Here is a 19,699-nt window from a genome sequence, read left to right as displayed (position 1 = left end):
TTGTTGAATCTATGACACAAAGAATTAAGGCAGTTCTGAAGGCAAAAGGGGGTCCAAACCTGGTACTAGCAAAGTGTACCTAATAAAGGGAGTGTATGTTCCTCAGGCATACATATATTCTTCCTCGCACACTGTTTCTCACGTGTACATATGTTCTTCAAACTTACAGTACATATGTGCTCCCTCATACACACAATGTATACGTGAGGATAAATAATATACTCGTGAGTGAGAATACATGTATGTGTGAGTGTTAAGCCCCTTTCACACCAGGCCAACATAGAGTTGCATAATGCGGCATATCGACTACGCTGAGCTTATGCAGCCCAACGTGGCAATACGCTGACAGAGACAAAGCGATGCAAAGAGGTCCACGAAATGGACGCAAAAATTAAACGTTTAATTTTTTGCAGACTTTCGGTGTAGAGCACCGGATACAGTGCTCAACATTTCGCTACTGTAAGTTATGCAACACTGTGTTACTGTACACCTTCGCAATTGTACACAACCGTACGCCAGTCCTGCAAAAAATCCTTTTAGGTTTTTTTTTTTATCAGTAAATACCTGTATTTCTAGATTTTATTCCTCCCGCTGGACTCTGCTGGCAGTGAAGCTTCAAAACCACAGAAGGCGGCGGGCAAAGCACGTCCATTATTAGAAGAAGTGAAACATCGACGTTCACACGCACACACACAATAATCCGCCAGGTTTAACCTCCTCACAGATGAACTGCCAGCGAGAGGACATGTCCACGTCCACTCTAACTCCTCACAGATGGATTGCGTGATTGTCGGTTGCACCTCCTAAAGTTCTTTCATGATTGTGGCACATTAAATAAAGTCAATTAACTGCTGAAAATAATGTATTCTGACTTTTTCCAATGTATCAAATCCATCTACCTGTCCAGGCAGTCTGAAAAAACAGCGTCATGGGGCCAAGCTTCTCCCCCCTGCGCGCATTCCTGCCAACCCCCCCCCCCCCGCACAACTTTGCAGCCATTCCTGCGTACTATACATACACAGCACAATGCAACTCTACGCAGCTCTGGTGTGAAAGGGGCTTTAGGCTGACCTGTGTTTCGTGCAGTCCCTCAAATTAGGCACTAAACAGTCTTACTAAACAGAAGCAAAGAGAAATGAAATAATCTCTTACATGTTGAAGACTTACATTGAATCCCACTCCTCCTCTCTTACAGCACAGGCAGGTGAGGAGCAGCAGAACAAAGGAGACAAGCCCCGAACAAGAGATGAGAATGACGACGTAGGGTGGAGGAGAGAGGGACGCCACCCTGGACTGAGACACTGGAAGGACGACATACAGAGGAAGAAAGGCTTTAATGCTGCCGCCGGCGGTTGTGCGTCTATCAGGGGACATATTGTTAGGTCTGAGTCAGTGAGAAAGAAAAGAGAACTGATTGATTCAGATTAAAATCTAGTCAAATAGATGTTTTTGTTTAGCGGGAAACCAGTGAGAGTTTTCATAGCGGCAGGTTTGGGACACAGTGGGAAACCCCAATGGACAGCTTGGATCTGGGATTTGGGAAAAGCACACAAACAGTTCAAGATAAATTTAAATAAAATTGCCTGGATCAGAAAAATAAATTGAGATTTGAATTGAAGAATTAAAGTTTGAAAGTGGGAGTGTATACCATTCCAGTCAGGAAAGAAGCATACGTAGGGAGGGGGGAGTATCAGAAATGGCATTCCACTCAGGAAACACAGTTAAGAAGCAGGGGAGGGGGGAAGCTGTCGCTTAGGTAAGAGGAGCGCTAAGTGGGAAGGGTTAAGAGAAGTATTCAAATCAGGAAGGTTGACTACTCAGGTGAGAGAGGGAGGAATCGGGACATTTGATATTTGTACCTCAAAGAAGTCGTTTGTGAGAAGTGAACCATCTGTAGAAAAACAGGGGCAGGGAGGGTGGTTAAATCCCCATCAACTATAGCTTTCAATTAGTGTAGCCAAAATCTTTAGCCCAAAAATGTCAAACATTTATGAGAAGATGACAAGAAGTACACCTGGAAACAGATGCAGTTGACCTCATGTGGGCAACATATGAAAGCCACAAATCTCTGATTAGTGACTTCACTTTTCTACATCATGAACATCATCACACTGTGTATTTCATAGAGATTCAACATTTCACTTATTCACAAGGTGGTGATTTCAAAGTAAACTTTTCGTTAGTATAAAAGGACTGAGAATACTAAAAAGATAAACGCAAAGCTACACTTCAAATGGTTGTATTATATCAGATGTATGGTAATTTTTCTCCTCCCATAATCTTCTAATGACGGCATCTTTGCCCCTCCTGTGGAAAAAACCTTGATTTCCTGCATTAGAAATTGAACAGGCCAATCACAGCCCAGCTCAAATGATGATTAGGACTAGTTACACCACTGCCTTTTTCAGGAATTTAATCAATAATTTGTGTGCAAAATGCTATAGAAAACAAATTGGTACTTATGAACAACAATGTATGGTGTATATGCTTTAAAATAACACTGATCTACATCTTTAAATTTAAATAACAACTGATCTATTTCCCAGAGTGCACAACAGAGAGAGGAGAACAGAATGTGCATTGGTAAAAGCTAAACAATTAATTATGGACTAAATATTGAGGTAAATGTGTAGTTTGTTATTAGGCTCAGTATATGTGTAAATATTTTGATAGATGAACCTAAACATTTAGATAAATGTATAATCAATATTTTAGTTAAATATGTAGTAAAACATTTCATTAATGTAAAATTTTTCATTAATGTGTAAGGACTCATTTCTCAAATGTTTAGTTAAATATTTACTTTAATAATTAACTAAACATTTAGCTAAATAATTTATTACTTAGCTCATTATTTAGATAATTTTCATTAGATCAACCTAAATATTTAGATGAATGTGTAACAAAACATTTAGTGAAATGCTTCTGAAAAAATTTTAATGAAATATTTAGTTAATATTTTTTGTAAATGTGTGGTATCTACGACTGATGTTTAGCTACATATTAACTTATAAAAAAATGACTAAACATTTAGCTAAATGTTTAGCTAAACATATAGACATAGCTACATACATTCATTTTAAATACAATTATTAAATTGTGTTTATTTCATTAAAAATGTTAGCATGAAGGAGTCTTTCTCACCAAAAAGTCAAGGAAAAGTGAGATACAAAATTGTTTTACTAATCAGTGAATCAACAGAAAATCAAAATTTAAATATCCAAATGTGCTGTATTGTGACAAAAATTAAATGCATGTATTTTTCACACACACACAAAAAATGTTTGGGTACAAACCTATTTTTAACAAATGTTTGAATAAATTTAATAACAATAATAATAATATGGTGTCATTAAATGTGAGTACATTTGAACATGTATTTGTTTACAAACAGAGCAGTGAGACAAATGCAGTTGTGTGAGATGTAGCACATGACGGAGAGCAATGCACCAAATTGTTGATGATCATAACTGCAAAGCCTGATTCTAGTGTTCGGTCTCCTAAAAACACTTTGCCACCCTAAAGTAGTGTGTCCACCCTTGATGCCCACCTCCTGTGCCCAGCTATTCTTTCTTTCATCTTTGCCCAGACAGATGTCCAGACAGACACTGCATATAAATAGGAAGCTGACACAGGGCCCGAGTGCCAACAGCTCCAATCAAAACAACACACACACACACACACACACACACACACACACACACACACACACACACACACACACACACACACACACACAGCACAATGACTGCACACAAACACACTGCCGTGCCAAACGTCACGCCACATTCAAGAACCTCCACCGGCAATCCGAGACTATTTATAGGCTCAGTGTGTCTCTGACCGTGTGGAGGAGGCGGCCTGATCGAAACGGACACACAAATATCTTCATGCACACAATAATCCGCGTTACGTTTCAGGCCCTTTCATAAGACCCCCCCCCCCCGCGCGTCCCCCGTCTCATCCTTTTCTCCGGAGCATCTCTGACAGCTTTTCAAAGCCTCCTCCTCCTGCTCACCTTCCCTCTGCGGGGCTCCGAGCGCTCTCTCCGGGCTGAAGTACGACACGATCCCCGCCAGCGCCACCATCACCCAGCAGTGTGGCCGCATCGTGGCGTCCGGAGCAGCATCCGAGCGACGGCCTCCTCCTCCTCCTCTCTCGCCCCCCCCCCCCTCTCTCTTTCTTTCTCACCCCCTCCGCGGTCCTCCTAATAATAAAGTGTCTCCTTCTCTTCCTTGTTATGCTCCCCTCCTCCTCCTCCTCGTGCTGCTGATCTAATCCGCTATTAAACGCGGCGCATGAGACGCTCCATTGTGCACCTCCTCCTCCTCCTCTCTGCACGCGCTTCGATCCGCATCACTGAAAACAACCGTCCGCTGTTTCTACGCGCACACATGCACGTGTGTTCCTCTCCTCCTCCCCCTGAGCCGGAGGACGTCTGTTTTTCTCCTCCAACAGTCTACGTCAGACGGCGCGCGCACTGCCATGGTGCGGCCCCAGAGTCGCGCCGCGCGCGCTCAAAAATAAAACCACATTATCCCTGTAATAGTCCCACGGGGAACGCGTGATACGTGCACATGGTGCGAAAGGCTGCCTTTCTATTGATCTCTTATTGGATTCTTTAATCTCCCGCGGCGTCACCTCAGCAGGTCAGTCATAAATGGACTTCTGGGTATTTACTATGAAATGACACACAAACCCTCGTTACGTTATTCCTGGGTGAGCGCTTAAAAACAAAACGAGCGGAAACCTTTTGTCACAGTTTCATAATAAGTCCAGTTTTAAAACAGTGGCAGCAATGTACAAATTTTGGCACCCGAAAACTTGTTTGAAAAATGATCTGTCTTATTAATCAATGGCTCAACAGTAAATCAAATTCTAAGTGTCCAAATGTATTCTAACAAAAATGAAATGCAGTTTGTTTGAGCATTCCTCCATCGGAGGTGACCATTGGGTTCTTGGTCACATCCCTGACTAAGGCCCTTCTCCCCAGATTGTTCAGTTTAGACAGGTGGCCAGCTCTGGGAAGAGTCCTGATGGATCTGAACTTCTTTCATTTACAGATAATGGAGGCCACTATGTTCATTGGGACCTTCAAATAAGCAGAAATTTTTCTGTACCCTTTGCCAGATTTGAGCCTCGAGACAATCCTGTCTCAGAGGTCTACAGACAATTCCTTTGACTTCATGTTTGGTTTGTGCTCTGACATGCACTAACAGTAGGACCTTATATGTAGACAGGTGTATGTCTTTCCACATCATGTCCAATCAACTCAATTTACCCCAGGTGTACTCCAATTAAGCTGTAGAAACATCTCAAGGATGATCAGTGGGAAAAGGATGCACCTGAACTCAATTCTGAGGTTCATGGCAAAGGCTGTGAATACTTACATGTGGTTTCTTAGTTTTTTGTTTTTAATAAATTTGCAAAATTCTTTTTCACATTGTCATTATGGGGTATTGTGTGTATAATTTTGAGGGAAAAAAATGAATTTCATTAATTTTGGAATAAGGCTGTAACAAAACAAAATGTGGAAAAAGTGAAGAGCTGTGAATATTTAGATGCGCTGTATATTACTAGAAGATATATCTGGAAAAAGACCCAAAGCTCAGTCTTAACTGATAGGAAATTGGTTTGGATGATCAGGAACAACCCCAGCCACCAAGGCATAAAACATTCTGGAGGAAAGTTTTTTGGCCAGATGAGATAAAAACAAAGCTGTTCGGCCACAATGATCAGAATTATGTTTGGAGCAATAAAGATGCAGCACTCAAACCCAAGAACACTGCCAGTGGAAGTGGTAAAATGCATAAAATGGATTTATCAATGAAGAAAAAGGACTCAGACATCTTCAGCAAAATCGCACAGATGAATCTTGGACAAAAAAGGGTATTCCAACAGGACAATGACCACACATACATATCAAAGCTGATTGTTGATGGTTCCTACAAGCATCTGGTCAAAATGAACCTGTATTGATTTCAGAAAAATCAAAGTGAATTAAATCTTGTTCCCCCACATTGTTTTTCCCTATTAAAGACTGATGCTATACAACCATTTTACTCCAGGAAGAAAAAGAAATAAGAAAGAAAGACGAAAAAAAAAAAAAAATCCAAAGAAATATTTAAATGCCAGTATTGCAGTGACATTCATGCCCATTAGTATTTGGACACTGACACAATTTTTGTTCATCTTGCCTTAATAACGATGAAATAAAACAATTAATGTGAGCTTGTAGTGAGGCTTAGTTTTAATTCTAGGGATTGGACAAAAATATTGAGATCCAAGTTTTGTTAATAAGGGGAGAAGACTAGTAAACTGTTGGCTCATCAGCGAGGACAAATATCAGCTTCCCAGCTGATCCCTCAAATTTCAGCTGGTGCAAGAGTAACATTGGATCCATTGGAAATTAATAAAACATTTATGGAATTTAAAAAGCTGCTGTACTCAACCAGTTGCTTTCATGGCCCTGCAGACCAGGGGCCTCAGGTATAAAGGTTACGTCCTCCAAAACGTTCAGATATATCAAAGGTGAAATGACTGTGGAAATGTGTGGTACCTCGTGCCAAGTACCACACATTTCTGCAGCTATTGTTCCTCTGGTGACATGGAGAGGTGGTGCTGTGAAATTGTTAACAGCGTGAAAAAAAGAAGTCATTAGAGTGATGTGCACATCAGAGACACACTTATGAACAATTAACACACCCACGTGTTTGCAGTTATGTGAGTGGATATAAAAGTGATGAAGAAAATGGTATTAACAATGGCTTTTCAGCAGCATAAATTTTCATTTCCTAAAATTTATTTTTTCAGGTATCTTCAAGATCGACATTATGTTCAAAGCTTATTTGTGGAATTTCCAGCCCTTCCTAACCCCTATGATTTTGAGATGTTTCTGAGGCCTCTCCCCTCAATGGAAAGGGCGACCGCTTCTATATATTTAAGTATTTCTAACCTTTCGGGTTCTACTGTGCTTAAAACTGTATGGGAGACAGATTTGGGAGCGTTGATCCCAGATGATGTTTTGGAGGGAGATCTTCAAGAGGGTAGACAGGTCTTAAATCTGTGCTAGGCAGTTTCATAGCTTAATTGCTTTTATATTTGTAGCAGTTGTCACTGGCTGTAAAAAAAATTGTCATTACAGAAGAGTTTAATTATATATATATATATATATATATATATATATATATATATATATATAAAACATTCACCATATAGCAATTACAGCCATTTATGCTGCCATTTTCAGAGCCAATAATAATATATCAGGATTATTTAAATGGAGATCACATTTAGTGTTTGTTCCCCCCTTTCTGTTGTATGGGCCGCCGAAGAGGAGGTACTGCTGGCCCACCACCACAAGATGGCGCCCTGCTTGAAGTGCGGGCTTCAAGCACGAGAGGGCGTCGGAGCGACCAGGAGTGACAGCTGTCACACATCATCCGTACCAGCTGTCACTCATCCACTACTCATCACCACCACCAGGACTGCAACTCCACCTCCCCGCCGAGAAATCAGCTACCATTCAGGTAATTTTCTCTGCTGACTCAAAACATTGAGTATTAATCTGAACTTCTTTGCAGCCGTTTTCCTGTGGTGTGTCCTTATCTGTGGGATTGGTGTGATCAGCGACGGCTTCGCCTCACACCCCAAACCAGATAAGTGGTTAAACAGGAGCTGCACGAGTGTGTGATTGGAGGTGCTCCCTCCTAACTAAACACTGACTGTGGGATTACTGAGTGTGCGACCTCACACTCATCTGGACTGTCTCTGTTTTCTGCCAGCAGTATCGGGTCTGACTGCTGAAGACAGGGGCCACCTGGGGCGCAGGGCTTGGCGGCTCCGGTGTTCTTCAGCTCCGTTGGTGGTGGAAGCTGTGTGGGAATCCGGCTCTTCTCTCGCCAGGCGTCTTCTATCGTCGAGCCTGCCCACACGTCACCTGGTGTATGATTGACAGTCCACCATATTGTTATTGTCTGTACGTCGTTGTGCGATTCACAACATTAAATTGTTACTTTTGGCTTATCCATTGTCTGTTCATTAACGCCCCCTGTTGTGGGTCCGTGTCACGACACTTTCACAACACTTTCTTCTTCTTTAAACAAGTTGGGTGATGAATATGTGAATATTTCGACATCACTGAATGCCTTGGGCTTCATTTCCAGCAAACATTAAGAAATATAAACTGTATGCATGGTAAATCTATCTAGACAGTTCTAAAAACTGAGCGGCCTTACTTATTTAGGGTCTGCTCCTGACCAAGGTGGAGTTCCTGCATCTGGAGTTGGTCCCTAGGGGCCCCAAGCCACACTTTTCAGGAATGTATGAACTTTTGACTCACTGGGTACAATGTTGAGAAATGTTTGTTTCTCAGGATGCAAAAGAGAAAAACATCATACTTTTTTCTGGGTCAGGCTCAAAACTTCTCAATCACCACTCATAAAACACCAATGCAGCTGTGAATGCTGCATCCTAATATACTCATGTACTGAAACATGAAAGACAAAAATGTGTAACACAGTGGACCTCAAAGAAGTCAAAAGGAGCAGTCTGACCGTGACTGTCAATAACATTTATGTGGGAAATTTATTTACAACAAAAAAACTATTTTGTTAACTGAAAAAAAGTTTCTGAAACAGTAAAAATTTGTACAATGCAATCTTTGTTTTCTATAAGATTCCACAGCATACATGTTTCCTAAAGGGCAATTTCTTTACTGAAATATTACTGATCAATCATCCTGCACTTTATTTATTTTTTTGACATTGACTTTTTTGCAGTTGAAGATAAAAAAACTTCACTTTTTGGTCACAAAGAAATGAGTCATGAATACGATGCTCGAGATCTACAAGCTTCCTGTGTTACAGGAGGCTATCGTGGCTCTTTGAACAGTGTTCCTCACGTGGCTCCGCCTCTACTTGTGCACGTTTCATTTTATGAGATAAATCCTGTGAGAACCAAGCTGATCACAGCATTTGTCCATGAACAGCTTATCACAGGTCACCTTTTTAATCATTTCTCAGAAAGTCACAGCTTCATGTGTAACAAGCCAGGATCGCTCACGATTTTAAGATTTCATCCCTCCAGCTCTCTCGATCCCGTCTTTGGCGCTTTCGGGCGAGTTCTGGAAAGAAAGTGTTGTTGTAGGGTCTGTCTCTGTCGTTCACTTCCCTCCCTGCCTCCTTTTCCTTGCCTTTGCCGCTCCTCTGGTCAAGCAGTGCCTGAGCTCGCCTTTTTTCTTCGGCCTCCCTCTGTAATCGCTCAGCGCGTAACCTCTCTATAGAGCTGTGAAGAAAAACAGAGCCCATCGTCATTCTTTTTATTTTGTCACATTTACACCACTGATGCCCCACTGGTCAATTACAAAAGTTACAGACAACAACTGCACACAAAATATCAAAGTTAGAGAAAAAGGTGGCAGAAAATTGAAAAAATGATGTGAGAAACATCTACAAGTAATTATTCTAAGATGTTAAACTGACAATCAACAGCCACATCTTCAAGTTTATACATACATAAAATTATCCTTAACTCAATAAATATCATGGTTGATACGTACTACCCAGTCAAGTCAGAGATGCTGTTACCTTTCTCCACTGCTACTCTTTTCACCTTTGTCTCTTCTTTCTTTCTTCTTGCTCTTGTGCTCCTTTCTGTCCTTTATACCCAGCGCTTTCTTCATATCCTTCAATGGGTCCAAACTGTCCTTCAACCTACGATCCTTCTCTCTCTCCTCTTCACTGATTCCCTTTTTTATTTCTTTGTCTTTCTTATCGTCTTTGTCGCTTTTCATGTACCACGGTGTGACCTCAGTCCCCGGTTGGGGTCCGAGAGAAACCAGTAATCCAATAGCACGTTCCTGCCTCTCCTGGGAAAGAAGAAGACAGATGAAAAAGACAGCGGTGCCAAAACGCTGTTTAAATCAGCAACAGATAAACAAATCACTTTCTGTGACCTACAGTGACACTTCTAGAAACAGATCTCATTCTAAGTATTTGATTACAGTCTCTTTTTCACACTGTACTGCAGTAGAGTTTATGTTTCCTGTGGTTGTACTTAACTAAATCTGTCTGCTTTTACTTTCTGACCACAAGAAACTGAAGGCCTCCATTGATTTAAAGCATCTGATGTAACAGCATGAGCAAAATGAATTCAGTTACATAATGCGCCTTGGCATGATGACTGAATGCTTTAAATGAAAACTCAACTATATCTGCAGCCTGAAGCTGGGAGATGGATAAATGAGTTCCATCAGGAACAGTTTAGTGTTTCTGAGCCCCACTCACTGTACATAACACTTCTGCCACTGCGAAAATCACTCAAAGTAGTATCATTTCAGATTGCTAATTACACACAAAACCAAAAAAACACACCCAGCACTAAGCTAATAGACATTTAAAAAAAAAAAAGAAAAAAAGAATGTTTTCACTGTCACATTAAAGTGTTTGAAAATGTCCGACTACATGTTTTACATGGTCGATAACTCTGACAGCAGTAGTCATAAAGCCTACACCTTTTCATCTTGCTTTTCTTTAAGATACTCGTCATTTCCCTTCTTCTCCGACGAGTCTTCCAAAGGAAACAGATTGAGATGTTCCAGAGCTCTGCCCTGTTCATCGTCATCACCATCCCTCTGCTCTGCAGATGACTGGAGAGCTTCTCGAGCTTTCTTTCTCAGATGCTCTGTGCGTGCCTGCAGAAACAGAAGGTACAATAACACAGGCAATTACACAAAAGGACCTCGGTGGACTTGGACTGTGGACCAGAGACTCTGTGGGTTTACACAGATATGTGTAAGTGAGCATTCGGGATGAATAATATTGGGAAAAGTTCATTTTGACAAATGGGATCTGATCATTTTTAGTGTAAACATAACTGCTTGAGATCTTCATGAGTGCAAAACTTTGAAAATTATACAAAATAGAAAACAGTGCTAATTTTGACCATGAAAAAGCAATATGGTTATTAGGAGAAATTTTGTCATGTTCCATTTCAGTAGTCACACTGCGCTTGTGCACTGACTGGCCAGGTATGCAGCAGGATGAGTAGGCCAGGTGACTGTTTAAAATGACAGGCCTTTCACTTTCACTTTATTTATTCAGTGTCTCCAAAGGAGCAACGAGCTGTACAGCAATGGGAATACAAAAAAAAAAAAACACAGAATAAAAGAAAGGAAAAAAAAAAAAAAAAAAAAAAAAGAAAGAAAGAAAAAAACAGACCCAAACATTCAGTACACAAGGGGGGCACAGTACAGACCTGGATCGGTGGAAAAAGAACCGAGTTACCTAACAAGATTTGCCATCAACCCTATGAATCTACTTCTCTCCTCCGATCAGCATTCAGAACAGAGATAGCCACAGGTACAAAGGAATGCTTATATCTGTTACTCCTCACTGTAGGAAACCTAAGCCTCACTCCAGATGGCAAAAAACAAAATTCACCATGGAGAGGGTGGGCCAGATCAGATAAAATTCTCTGAGCCTTCCTCCTCACCTGTCTAGAAAACAAGTCAGACAGTGAGGTCTGTTGGGCCCCCAAAAGCTTGCTGCACAATTCTACAATATTGTGAAGTGGCTTCCTTGCTTTAATGCTGAGATTTCCGTACCAGCACATCATTGAAAAATTAAAAACCGATTCAATACAAGATTTATAAAATAGGGTCATTATTGTCCTGTCCACTTGAAAATATGACAACTTACGAAGACAAAACAGATGCTGCTGCCCCTTCTTATACAGCAGGTCTGCATTGTCATTAAAGTTCAACTTGCTATCGATCAGCGTTCCCAAGTATTTATAGTTGTCCACATACTCCACCTGTTGGCCTTTAATTGTAGTGGCTTTGGGTCTGTTGTGAACTTTAAGAATACACATTTCTTCTGTGAACACCAACACAAAATGACAAATGGATCATAATAACATTAAACTGGACAAGACTTTTCTGTGCCCACAGGTTATTTTGTGCCACCACAGAGTGCAGGAAGCCTAAAGACTGGTTTTGACTTCAGACTGATGTGCACAGCTCTAACATGGACCATGGGGATGCGCACTTCTTGAGTTCTCTTCTGATATTGAGTCTCATCCTCATAGCTGTTACCATTTTAGACAGCTCAATGATCTCACCTTGGGGGTACCTGCAAGGGATTGTGGGCATATTTATCATCTTTAATCTTTCTTGATAATTTAACTTGGCCATTTACTACACGATGATACAATTGAAATGCACGTTTTGCCATGACTGCACAGAAATACAAGTCCTATTGCAAGATGTATGGAACAACTGCATCACAAGTGTGCGTATTGGTGAGATCAGACCGCAACGCAGGACTTCAAACATGTTCAGAATTTCTATGATGTGACTGCTGTCATATTTCCTGTATTACATAATAAAGTGCATTATGTGGCAATACACTGATGCTGTTCCAAGCAGAGAGACACAAAGGGCTGCACAGGTGTGCACACAGTCAGACAGATTTGCACTTGCAAAACAGGAGCACCCAAAAATAATGTTGCGCTCACCTGTGGTCTATCAAATTTCCATAAAGATTTTGTATGAAGAGGACATGCACGTTTCTGTTGTCAAAACTCCAAATAACAGTAGCCAAAAGAATGTTTTAAAATAAAAACTAAAGGTGCACTCCTGTAATGAACCAGACTTCCAAGATGTGCACAGAGCAGCTGTAGAGATGCAAAAATTGAAGCATCGTGTACCATGCGCAGAGGCACATACCATAATTACCTCTTTGGCGTAGGTAATTACAATGATTACACTGGGTTTCACCAGTGATGTCTGTTTGTTTCTATGTTAGCAGGACAACTCAAAAAGTCATGAAGAGCTTTCAGTGAAATTTGGTGAGGACATAGATAGTGTTCCAGGAAATAAAGTTTTTCAATTGTGGACGTGATGCTGATTATATTCTGGAACCGAGATCCAGAAGAATGTTTGGCACATAGCAACATTTAACTCAAAAAGTTGTGAAAGGATGTTGATGAAATTTGGTGAGCATATCGATAATGTTCTAGATTCTAATGTTCTAGAGAAGGATTTTATTTTGAAACTGATCAGAACATATTTTGGATCCAGAGGCTTTAAGCAATGTGTAGACTTGGTGGAGGTATGCCCTCTGTGGAGGTACGCAGAGGGCATACCTCCACAGAGGGCATACCTCCACCAAGTCTACACATTGCTTTGCCTGATCATAAAGATTCCAAAAAGGTATAGTTTGGACAATCTGTGACTGAATGTTATGGAGTTATGAGCTAGAAGCAGCAAGAATGGTGACAAAGGTCAGTTTCAGTTTGTACAGGGGTCAAAGTTAAAGTTGCTCCAATTTTGGTAAAAAATGATGCAAATTATTGGTTGACTTAATCGGGTTTTAAAAAGTAACAGTTTGCATCATGTGTCATGATTAGTTCATGTTACGGGGTAACATATGTCACATGTCATAGAATCCAATGCACACTGACCTTGTTTGACCTTTACTTTGGAGACCAAGCATTCAGCAGTCAAAACTATTCCATTTATTAATCCTATTCTAATTTGCATCACTTTTTTTTTTTTTTTTTTTTACCAAAATTACAGCCAACTCTTTACCTTTTGACCCCTATACAAACTGAAACTGACCATCACCATTCTTGTCATTTTTACCCCATAACAATTCAGTCACAGATATCCCAAACTATACCCTTTTGGAATCTTTATAATCAGACAAGTAACATGATGAAGTTTTCAATTTGATTAGAGCATTTTTAAATTTTGACCCCTGTGTAATTCTTCAACTGACCCCTACCTGGCCGCCTATTGAAAATTCAAGCGACTAGTCGGATTTTTTTTTTTTTAAGTGTAGTGTCTAAGCTGTATTTGTGCTGAATTTGATGCTTGTATCACCATTTGAAGGATTGTTTCAGTTATATGTTGCGTTAAGGCAACAGAGCATGAACCAGCTGCTGTCTGTTAGCTTAAATTTGTAAACCCCTGGCAATAATTATGGAATCACCGGCCCTCGGAGGATGTTCATTCAGTTGTTTAATTTTTGTAGAAAAAAAGCAGATCACAGACATGACACAAAACTAAAGTCATTTCAACTTTCTGGCTTTAAGAAACACTATAAGAAGCAAGGAAAAATAATTGTGGCAGTCAGTAACAGTTACTTTTTTAGACCAAGCAGAGGGAAAAAAATATGGACTCACTCAATTCTGAGGAAAAAATTATGGAATCACCATGTAAATTTTCATCCCCAAAACTAACACCTGTATCAAATCAGATCTGCTCGTTAGTCTGCATCTAAAAAGGAGTGATCACACCTTGGAGAGCTGTTGCACCAAGTGGACTGACATGAATCATGGCTCCAACACAAGAGATGTCAATTGAAACAAAGGAGAGGATTATCAAACTCTTAAAATAGGGTAAATCATCACGCAATGTTGCAAAAGATGGTAGACCAAGGAAGACATCAAAGCGTCAAGACAGAAAACTTAAAGCAATATGTCTCAAAAATCGAAAATGCACAACAAAACAAATGAGGAACGAATGGGAGGAAACTGGAGGCAACGTCTGTGACCGAACTGTAAGAAACCGCCTAAAGGAAATGGGATTTGCATACAGAAAAGCTAAACAAAAACCATCATTAACACCTAAACAGAAAAAACAAGGTTACAATGGGCTAAGGAAAAGCAATCGTGGACTGTGGATGACTGGACGAAAGTCATATTCAGTGCTGAATCTCGAATCTGCATTGGGCAAGGTGATGATGCTGGAACTTTTGTGTGGTGCCGTTCCAATGAGATTTATAAAGATGACTGCCTGAAGAGAACATGTAAATTTCCACAGTCATTGATGATATGGGGCTGCATGTCAGGTAAAGGCACTGGGGAGATGGCTGTCATTACATCATCAATAAATGCACAAGTTTATGTTGATATTTTGGACACTTTTCTTATCCCATCAATTGAAAGGATGTTTGGGGATGATGAAATCATTTTTCAAGATGATAATGCATCTTGCCATAGAGCAAAAACTGTGAAAACATTCCTTGCAAAAAGACACATAGGGTCAATGTCATGGCCTGCAAATAGTCCGGATCTTAATAAAACTGAAAATCTTTGGTGGAAGTTGAAGAAAACGGTCCATGACAAGGCTCCAACCTGCAAAGCTGATCTGGCAACAGCAATCAAAGAAAGTTGGAGCCAGATTGATGAAGAGTACTGTTTGTCACTCATTAAGTCCATGCCTCAGAAACTGCAAGCTGTTATAAAAGCCAGAGGTGGTGCAACAAAATACTAGTGATGTGTTGGAGCGTTCTTTTGTTTTTCATGATTCCATAATTTTTTCGTCAGAATTGAGCGATTCCATATTTTTTCCCTCTGCTTGGTCTAAAAAAGTAACTGTTACTGACTGCCACAATTTTTTTTCCTGATTTCTTAAAGCCAGAAAGTTGCCATTTGAAATGACTTTAGTTTTGTGTCATGTCTGTGATCTGCTTTTTTTCTACAAAATTAAACAACTGAATAAACATCCTCCAAGGCCGGTGATTCCATAATTTTTGCCAGGGGTTGTATATAAGGCAACCCGAATTAAAGGAGAAATGCTGCTTTTAACAACCTGGACCTCATTTCTGTCATAAAATACGGGCGTTTACTCACCAATATAAGTTTGGTGTCATTAGAAATCCATAGTTCAAACGACGTGCTCAGTTCAAATTTGAGGCAAACATTTTTCTGTGGTACATAGCACCAACTACTGGACAGGAGGAACTTAGCAGTCAATGTGACTCACTAATTTCAAAATGCAGCTCTTTCAACCAGATGTGTGGTGCCGTGATATGTCAATCATCTGTGTCCAATCAGATTTCACGGGAGTCCAGTGAAACCCCGGCCTCCACTCTAGCTCCACCGATGCCAGGAACTGTTCAACATTTGACATTTCCTGTTTCACTGTGACTGAAAATTTGGCACTTCCTGTTTGAGTGTGAGCTTGCCACTGAGTTCCCGCAAGATTCCATGGGATCTCGTCTGCCATCCGGGAAGTGTTTCGGACATTTCCTGTTTTACTGCAGATTCAAAATTTGGCACTTCTTGTTTAGGACTCCCTGTAGCGAGCTTCGCGATGCTTCACTCGTATTATACATTAAACTTGTGTACAAATAGGAGTGTACTAAATCCTGATGTACACGTCAGTGGTGTACATAGCCTTTGCCCAGTACTCAGGTATAATCATTAAGGTTCTGGACCATGTTCCTGGACCCAACTCACCTCCTGCTCCGCGCGCTCAACGCGGCGCTTGGCCTCGCGCTCCTCTTCTGCCGCTTGAGCCTCGTCCTTCCGCACGCGCGCGATGTTGTCCTTGTTGCGGACATGCCAGCTTTTTTTCGGAAGGATGTTCATCGTGCCCACAATCCGATCGGAATCCTGGTGACCGGTGGCGCTAGCAGTTAGCTGGATAGGCTAGCATCGACTGAAGAGGGAACACAGCAATACTATTAAAAATAAGAAAAGCAAGCAAAATATCATTATCTGCAAGAAGAGAAGGTGACACAAAAACCTGGCAAGTATAAATAAAAACAAAAAACAAAACTTATTTTGTTCTGTCACTGATGCGTTAATGTTAGCTACCCAGCTAAGTTGGCTAACTAGGATTTTCACTTTCTACTTATTGGTTAATAACACAGCAGCACAGTTACTCCGTCTTGTTCCGTCGAAGCAAACTCAGGAATCTAATACTCCAGTTGTAAAAAAAAATAATAATAATAATACCATAAATTAACTGAGGTGGTGGGAGATGAGCTGCTCATGTAGCTGCTAAATAATCACAAAACAAGATGTCTAAACAGTTGCAACAACACAAATTAGGCACTAGATGGTGCCACAGTTCCTTCGTCATATAAAAGAGGAAAGATAACATGTTTTTGTCAGAGGTGTGAGCTTTTTTCTTGACTATGAGAACATTTGTACGTTTAAATTGTATACAGTGATGCATCCATGCTATGCTAAAAGCACCTTTGCCTGCATGAACACAAATCCCAAATTTAATTACATAAATATTCCCTGTGCTGGTAACACTGCAGGGTTTAGACAGCCAAAATGGACAGTGAGTCAACAATCAATGCCACACACCAAATTAAAATAACATAATGAAGTTAATCCCTGTTACATCTGGTGAACTTTGATACACCAGACAGACCCCCAAAAAACAAACAAAAAACCTTTGCTTTGCATATGGTGTATATCCCATAGACATGTCTGCAACCTGCTGGATGGTTAGTGGACATTGGAAAATTATCAGAAAGGTAGTGGCTATTTTTACAGGACGAATATCATAGAGTAGGACATATTGCACCAGGATAGGGTTAGGGTCCCTGAGGAGAATCACTTGCATTGTGAGGAAGTGTCAGCTTTGACATTTTGGCCATGTGGCAGTTTCTCTGTGTATGACCAGTGTGCAGGTGCCTGAGTGTTGAGAGCCAAAGTGCCTGGAAAAGGCCAAGGTGATGCCCAAGTTTGCCCACCTGGCTGTGGCAAACACATGGTTATTTTAGAGAGGGTTTATTGCCTGGGTGGTTGCCATCTAGGACCCAAGGTGGTTCTGTGGTGTCGTGGATGTGGTGAGGCATGGTACCAGTGCATGGGGTCCTAGACCCGACTTGACACAAACTACAGAGTGCAGTGACAAGTATGTGAAATGGCCAGTGTTCAGGATGCCATGTGTTTTGACCACAGCTGTGTGTAATTTTCGATAATCTGTGGCTATTTTTACAGGACTTCCTTTCAGGCATGGGTATTTCCAAGAATTTCCAACTTGCTATTTTTTTCTAGTTGTTCTGCAGTAAAAACATTCCAAATTGAATATTCTCCAGATGCACAGTGTGACTGCAACTTAAGTCACTTAATAGCCTGTAGGCGTTTGTTTACAGTTGTGTAAAAATAGCCACAGTCTGTTGCAAATTACACACAGCTGTGGTCAAAACACATGGCATCCTGAACACTGGACATTTTACATGCTTGTTGTGGCACTCTGCCCAGCTAACAAGCTATGGGGAGAAACATGATGGGATGGCAAAGTAAAACTGGATAGGTAGAATGTGTGGCTGGGGCTGGTCCCAAAGTTTTTCATCAGGACTGCAAATTATTGATGGCTAAATCCAGTCACTGCTTCAAAATATTTCAAAACTTAGAAACAGCCTCTAAGATTGCAACTTTTTTGAATTTCATGTTTAAAGTCTACAATCATCACAGGATCTGTACGTGCACTTGCATGTGCATAACTTGTTTTGACAAAAATACCCTCGAAACATATTCATAGACCAGGGGTTCCCAAATTAGGGGAGAAAGTGTCATTACAAAAGATGACAAACAACTGGACAATAAAATATTGAAGTACAATATTTGAATGAATGTGGAAGCAAGAAACAAAGCTAGACAAGTTTATTTCTTTGGTCTCTGTCAAACACAGTGGTATATGAAGGTGTTTTGGGCAAAATAAATAAACATTTACGAGATCAAAACAGTACATGAAACTTGGAGTTTGATACAAATGATTTAAATTTTAAAAATCTGTTATTTCTACCTGGTTCTTTTTATGTAAAATTCTGCCCCTTACCAAAAACCAAACCATTGTATTCCTCATTTTGAGTTTATTCAAGGTCACGTTAGAAACCAGGCCTGGGACCCTCACAGACAGTGTCCATCTTGTGAAAGGCCCCTAAAATGAGTCAAACAACACTTTTTATACCTTGTGGGTGTTAACATGGGTGTGGTTTAGTCTCATATTTCTAATGTTACTGGCTCTCACCAACAGGGGAGTTCTCCCTGTATCTGAAACTTGGACAGATGATAGAGTAAAACAACATATTTCTCAGAACTTCCAAACAAATAACACAAATACTTAATAGCTAACATAAAACAAAGAATTAGCACAGATATTATCTAACATATCAAAAGTTAATAAACTGTTTATGCAGTTAAAAAGGTAAAAATGACATTTTGGGAGGTGAGAAACTTATGCTAAATCCCAATGCAGGTCTGTCCTGGATATGCTGTGGGGACCCTGAACAACCAGGAGCAACGGAACACAAAACACTGAAGTAGGTTAATGAAACTAGCCGTCTAGCTTGTTTAATAAACTACGTCCTCAGCTTCAGATACTCTGGAATCAATTGTATCAAGTGTCTATATGGATGAATGCTAACATTAGCTAGTTTCTAACTTTTGCCTCTCCAGTTTAAGTACTAACTAACATTATCTAGCTAACATCTGCCTTACCTAGCATTAGATAATATTAGGCTCCCCCAGATTGTCAGTTTATAATTTATTGCATGCTGTAGGACACATGCTACATACTGTAATATTGCAGCGCAGTCTCGTTTGAACCCTGCGTGATATCGCAGGATTTGACCACTTATGGGGACAGCCACTGCCGTTGTGCAATATATACGTATATACACAGCATAACTTCACGCAGGAAAATGGTGTATTGTTTTGTTTTCGGCTACAATCACCAAAGCAGTCAAAAACTGATTTTTTTTCCCGCAGTGGAGAAGGGAAGACGAGGCAAATTTGAGAGGTGTCGGTAAGTGTTAGCCAACACAGCTAACCAGAGTAGCTACGTTCTCTTGGCTACACAACCGCCTCAACATGTTTGAGCTCCGGGTCATAAATAAACCGCTACACATGTCCACTTTCCACAGCGTCATCACTTTTTCTTTGT

At 40.5% G+C, this 19,699-nt stretch overlaps 2 protein-coding genes across 2 annotated transcripts in view; both read right to left on the bottom strand.

The window, feature by feature from the left end:
• LOC117514289 (serine/threonine-protein kinase LMTK3-like) overlaps window positions 1–4,357 on the bottom strand; it is a 28,526-nt gene extending 24,169 nt beyond the window's left edge. The window contains 2 exon segments of the mRNA XM_034174672.1: window positions 1,168–1,301; window positions 4,019–4,357. Of these exon segments, the coding sequence (XP_034030563.1) occupies window positions 1,168–1,301; window positions 4,019–4,109 (225 nt within the window). The 5' untranslated portion in view covers window positions 4,110–4,357.
• A 4,666-nt stretch (window positions 4,358–9,023) lies between these two features.
• leng1 (leukocyte receptor cluster (LRC) member 1) lies at window positions 9,024–16,468 on the bottom strand. Its single transcript, XM_034174691.1, has 4 exons — window positions 16,249–16,468; window positions 10,514–10,693; window positions 9,588–9,868; window positions 9,024–9,285 (listed from the first exon to the last, which is right to left on the bottom strand). The coding sequence occupies exons 1-4, from the start codon at window positions 16,378–16,380 to the stop codon at window positions 9,060–9,062; spliced, it is 819 nt and encodes a 272-aa protein (XP_034030582.1). The 5' UTR covers window positions 16,381–16,468; the 3' UTR covers window positions 9,024–9,059.
• Between the last annotated feature and the right edge of the window lie 3,231 nt (window positions 16,469–19,699).

The sequence above is a fragment of the Thalassophryne amazonica genome, chromosome 7 (genome assembly GCF_902500255.1).
Source record: "Thalassophryne amazonica chromosome 7, fThaAma1.1, whole genome shotgun sequence".
Classification (NCBI taxonomy): domain Eukaryota; kingdom Metazoa; phylum Chordata; class Actinopteri; order Batrachoidiformes; family Batrachoididae; genus Thalassophryne; species Thalassophryne amazonica.
This window is presented reverse-complemented; position numbering and strand designations above follow the sequence as displayed.

Bases quoted from the DNA above. Each gene is read 5' to 3' on its own strand.
- leng1 (XM_034174691.1), bottom strand. From the start codon at position 16,380: ATGAACATCCTTCCGAAAAAAAGCTGGCATGTCCGCAACAAGGACAAC. The intron at 9,869-10,513 runs GTGTAGGCTTTA...CTTCTTTCCCAG, and splicing joins AAGAAAAGCAAGATGAAAAG to GAGAGGCAGGAACGTGCTAT. The intron at 9,286-9,587 runs GTAACAGCATCT...TTTTCTTCACAG, and splicing joins AAGAGTAGCAGTGGAGAAAG to CTCTATAGAGAGGTTACGCG.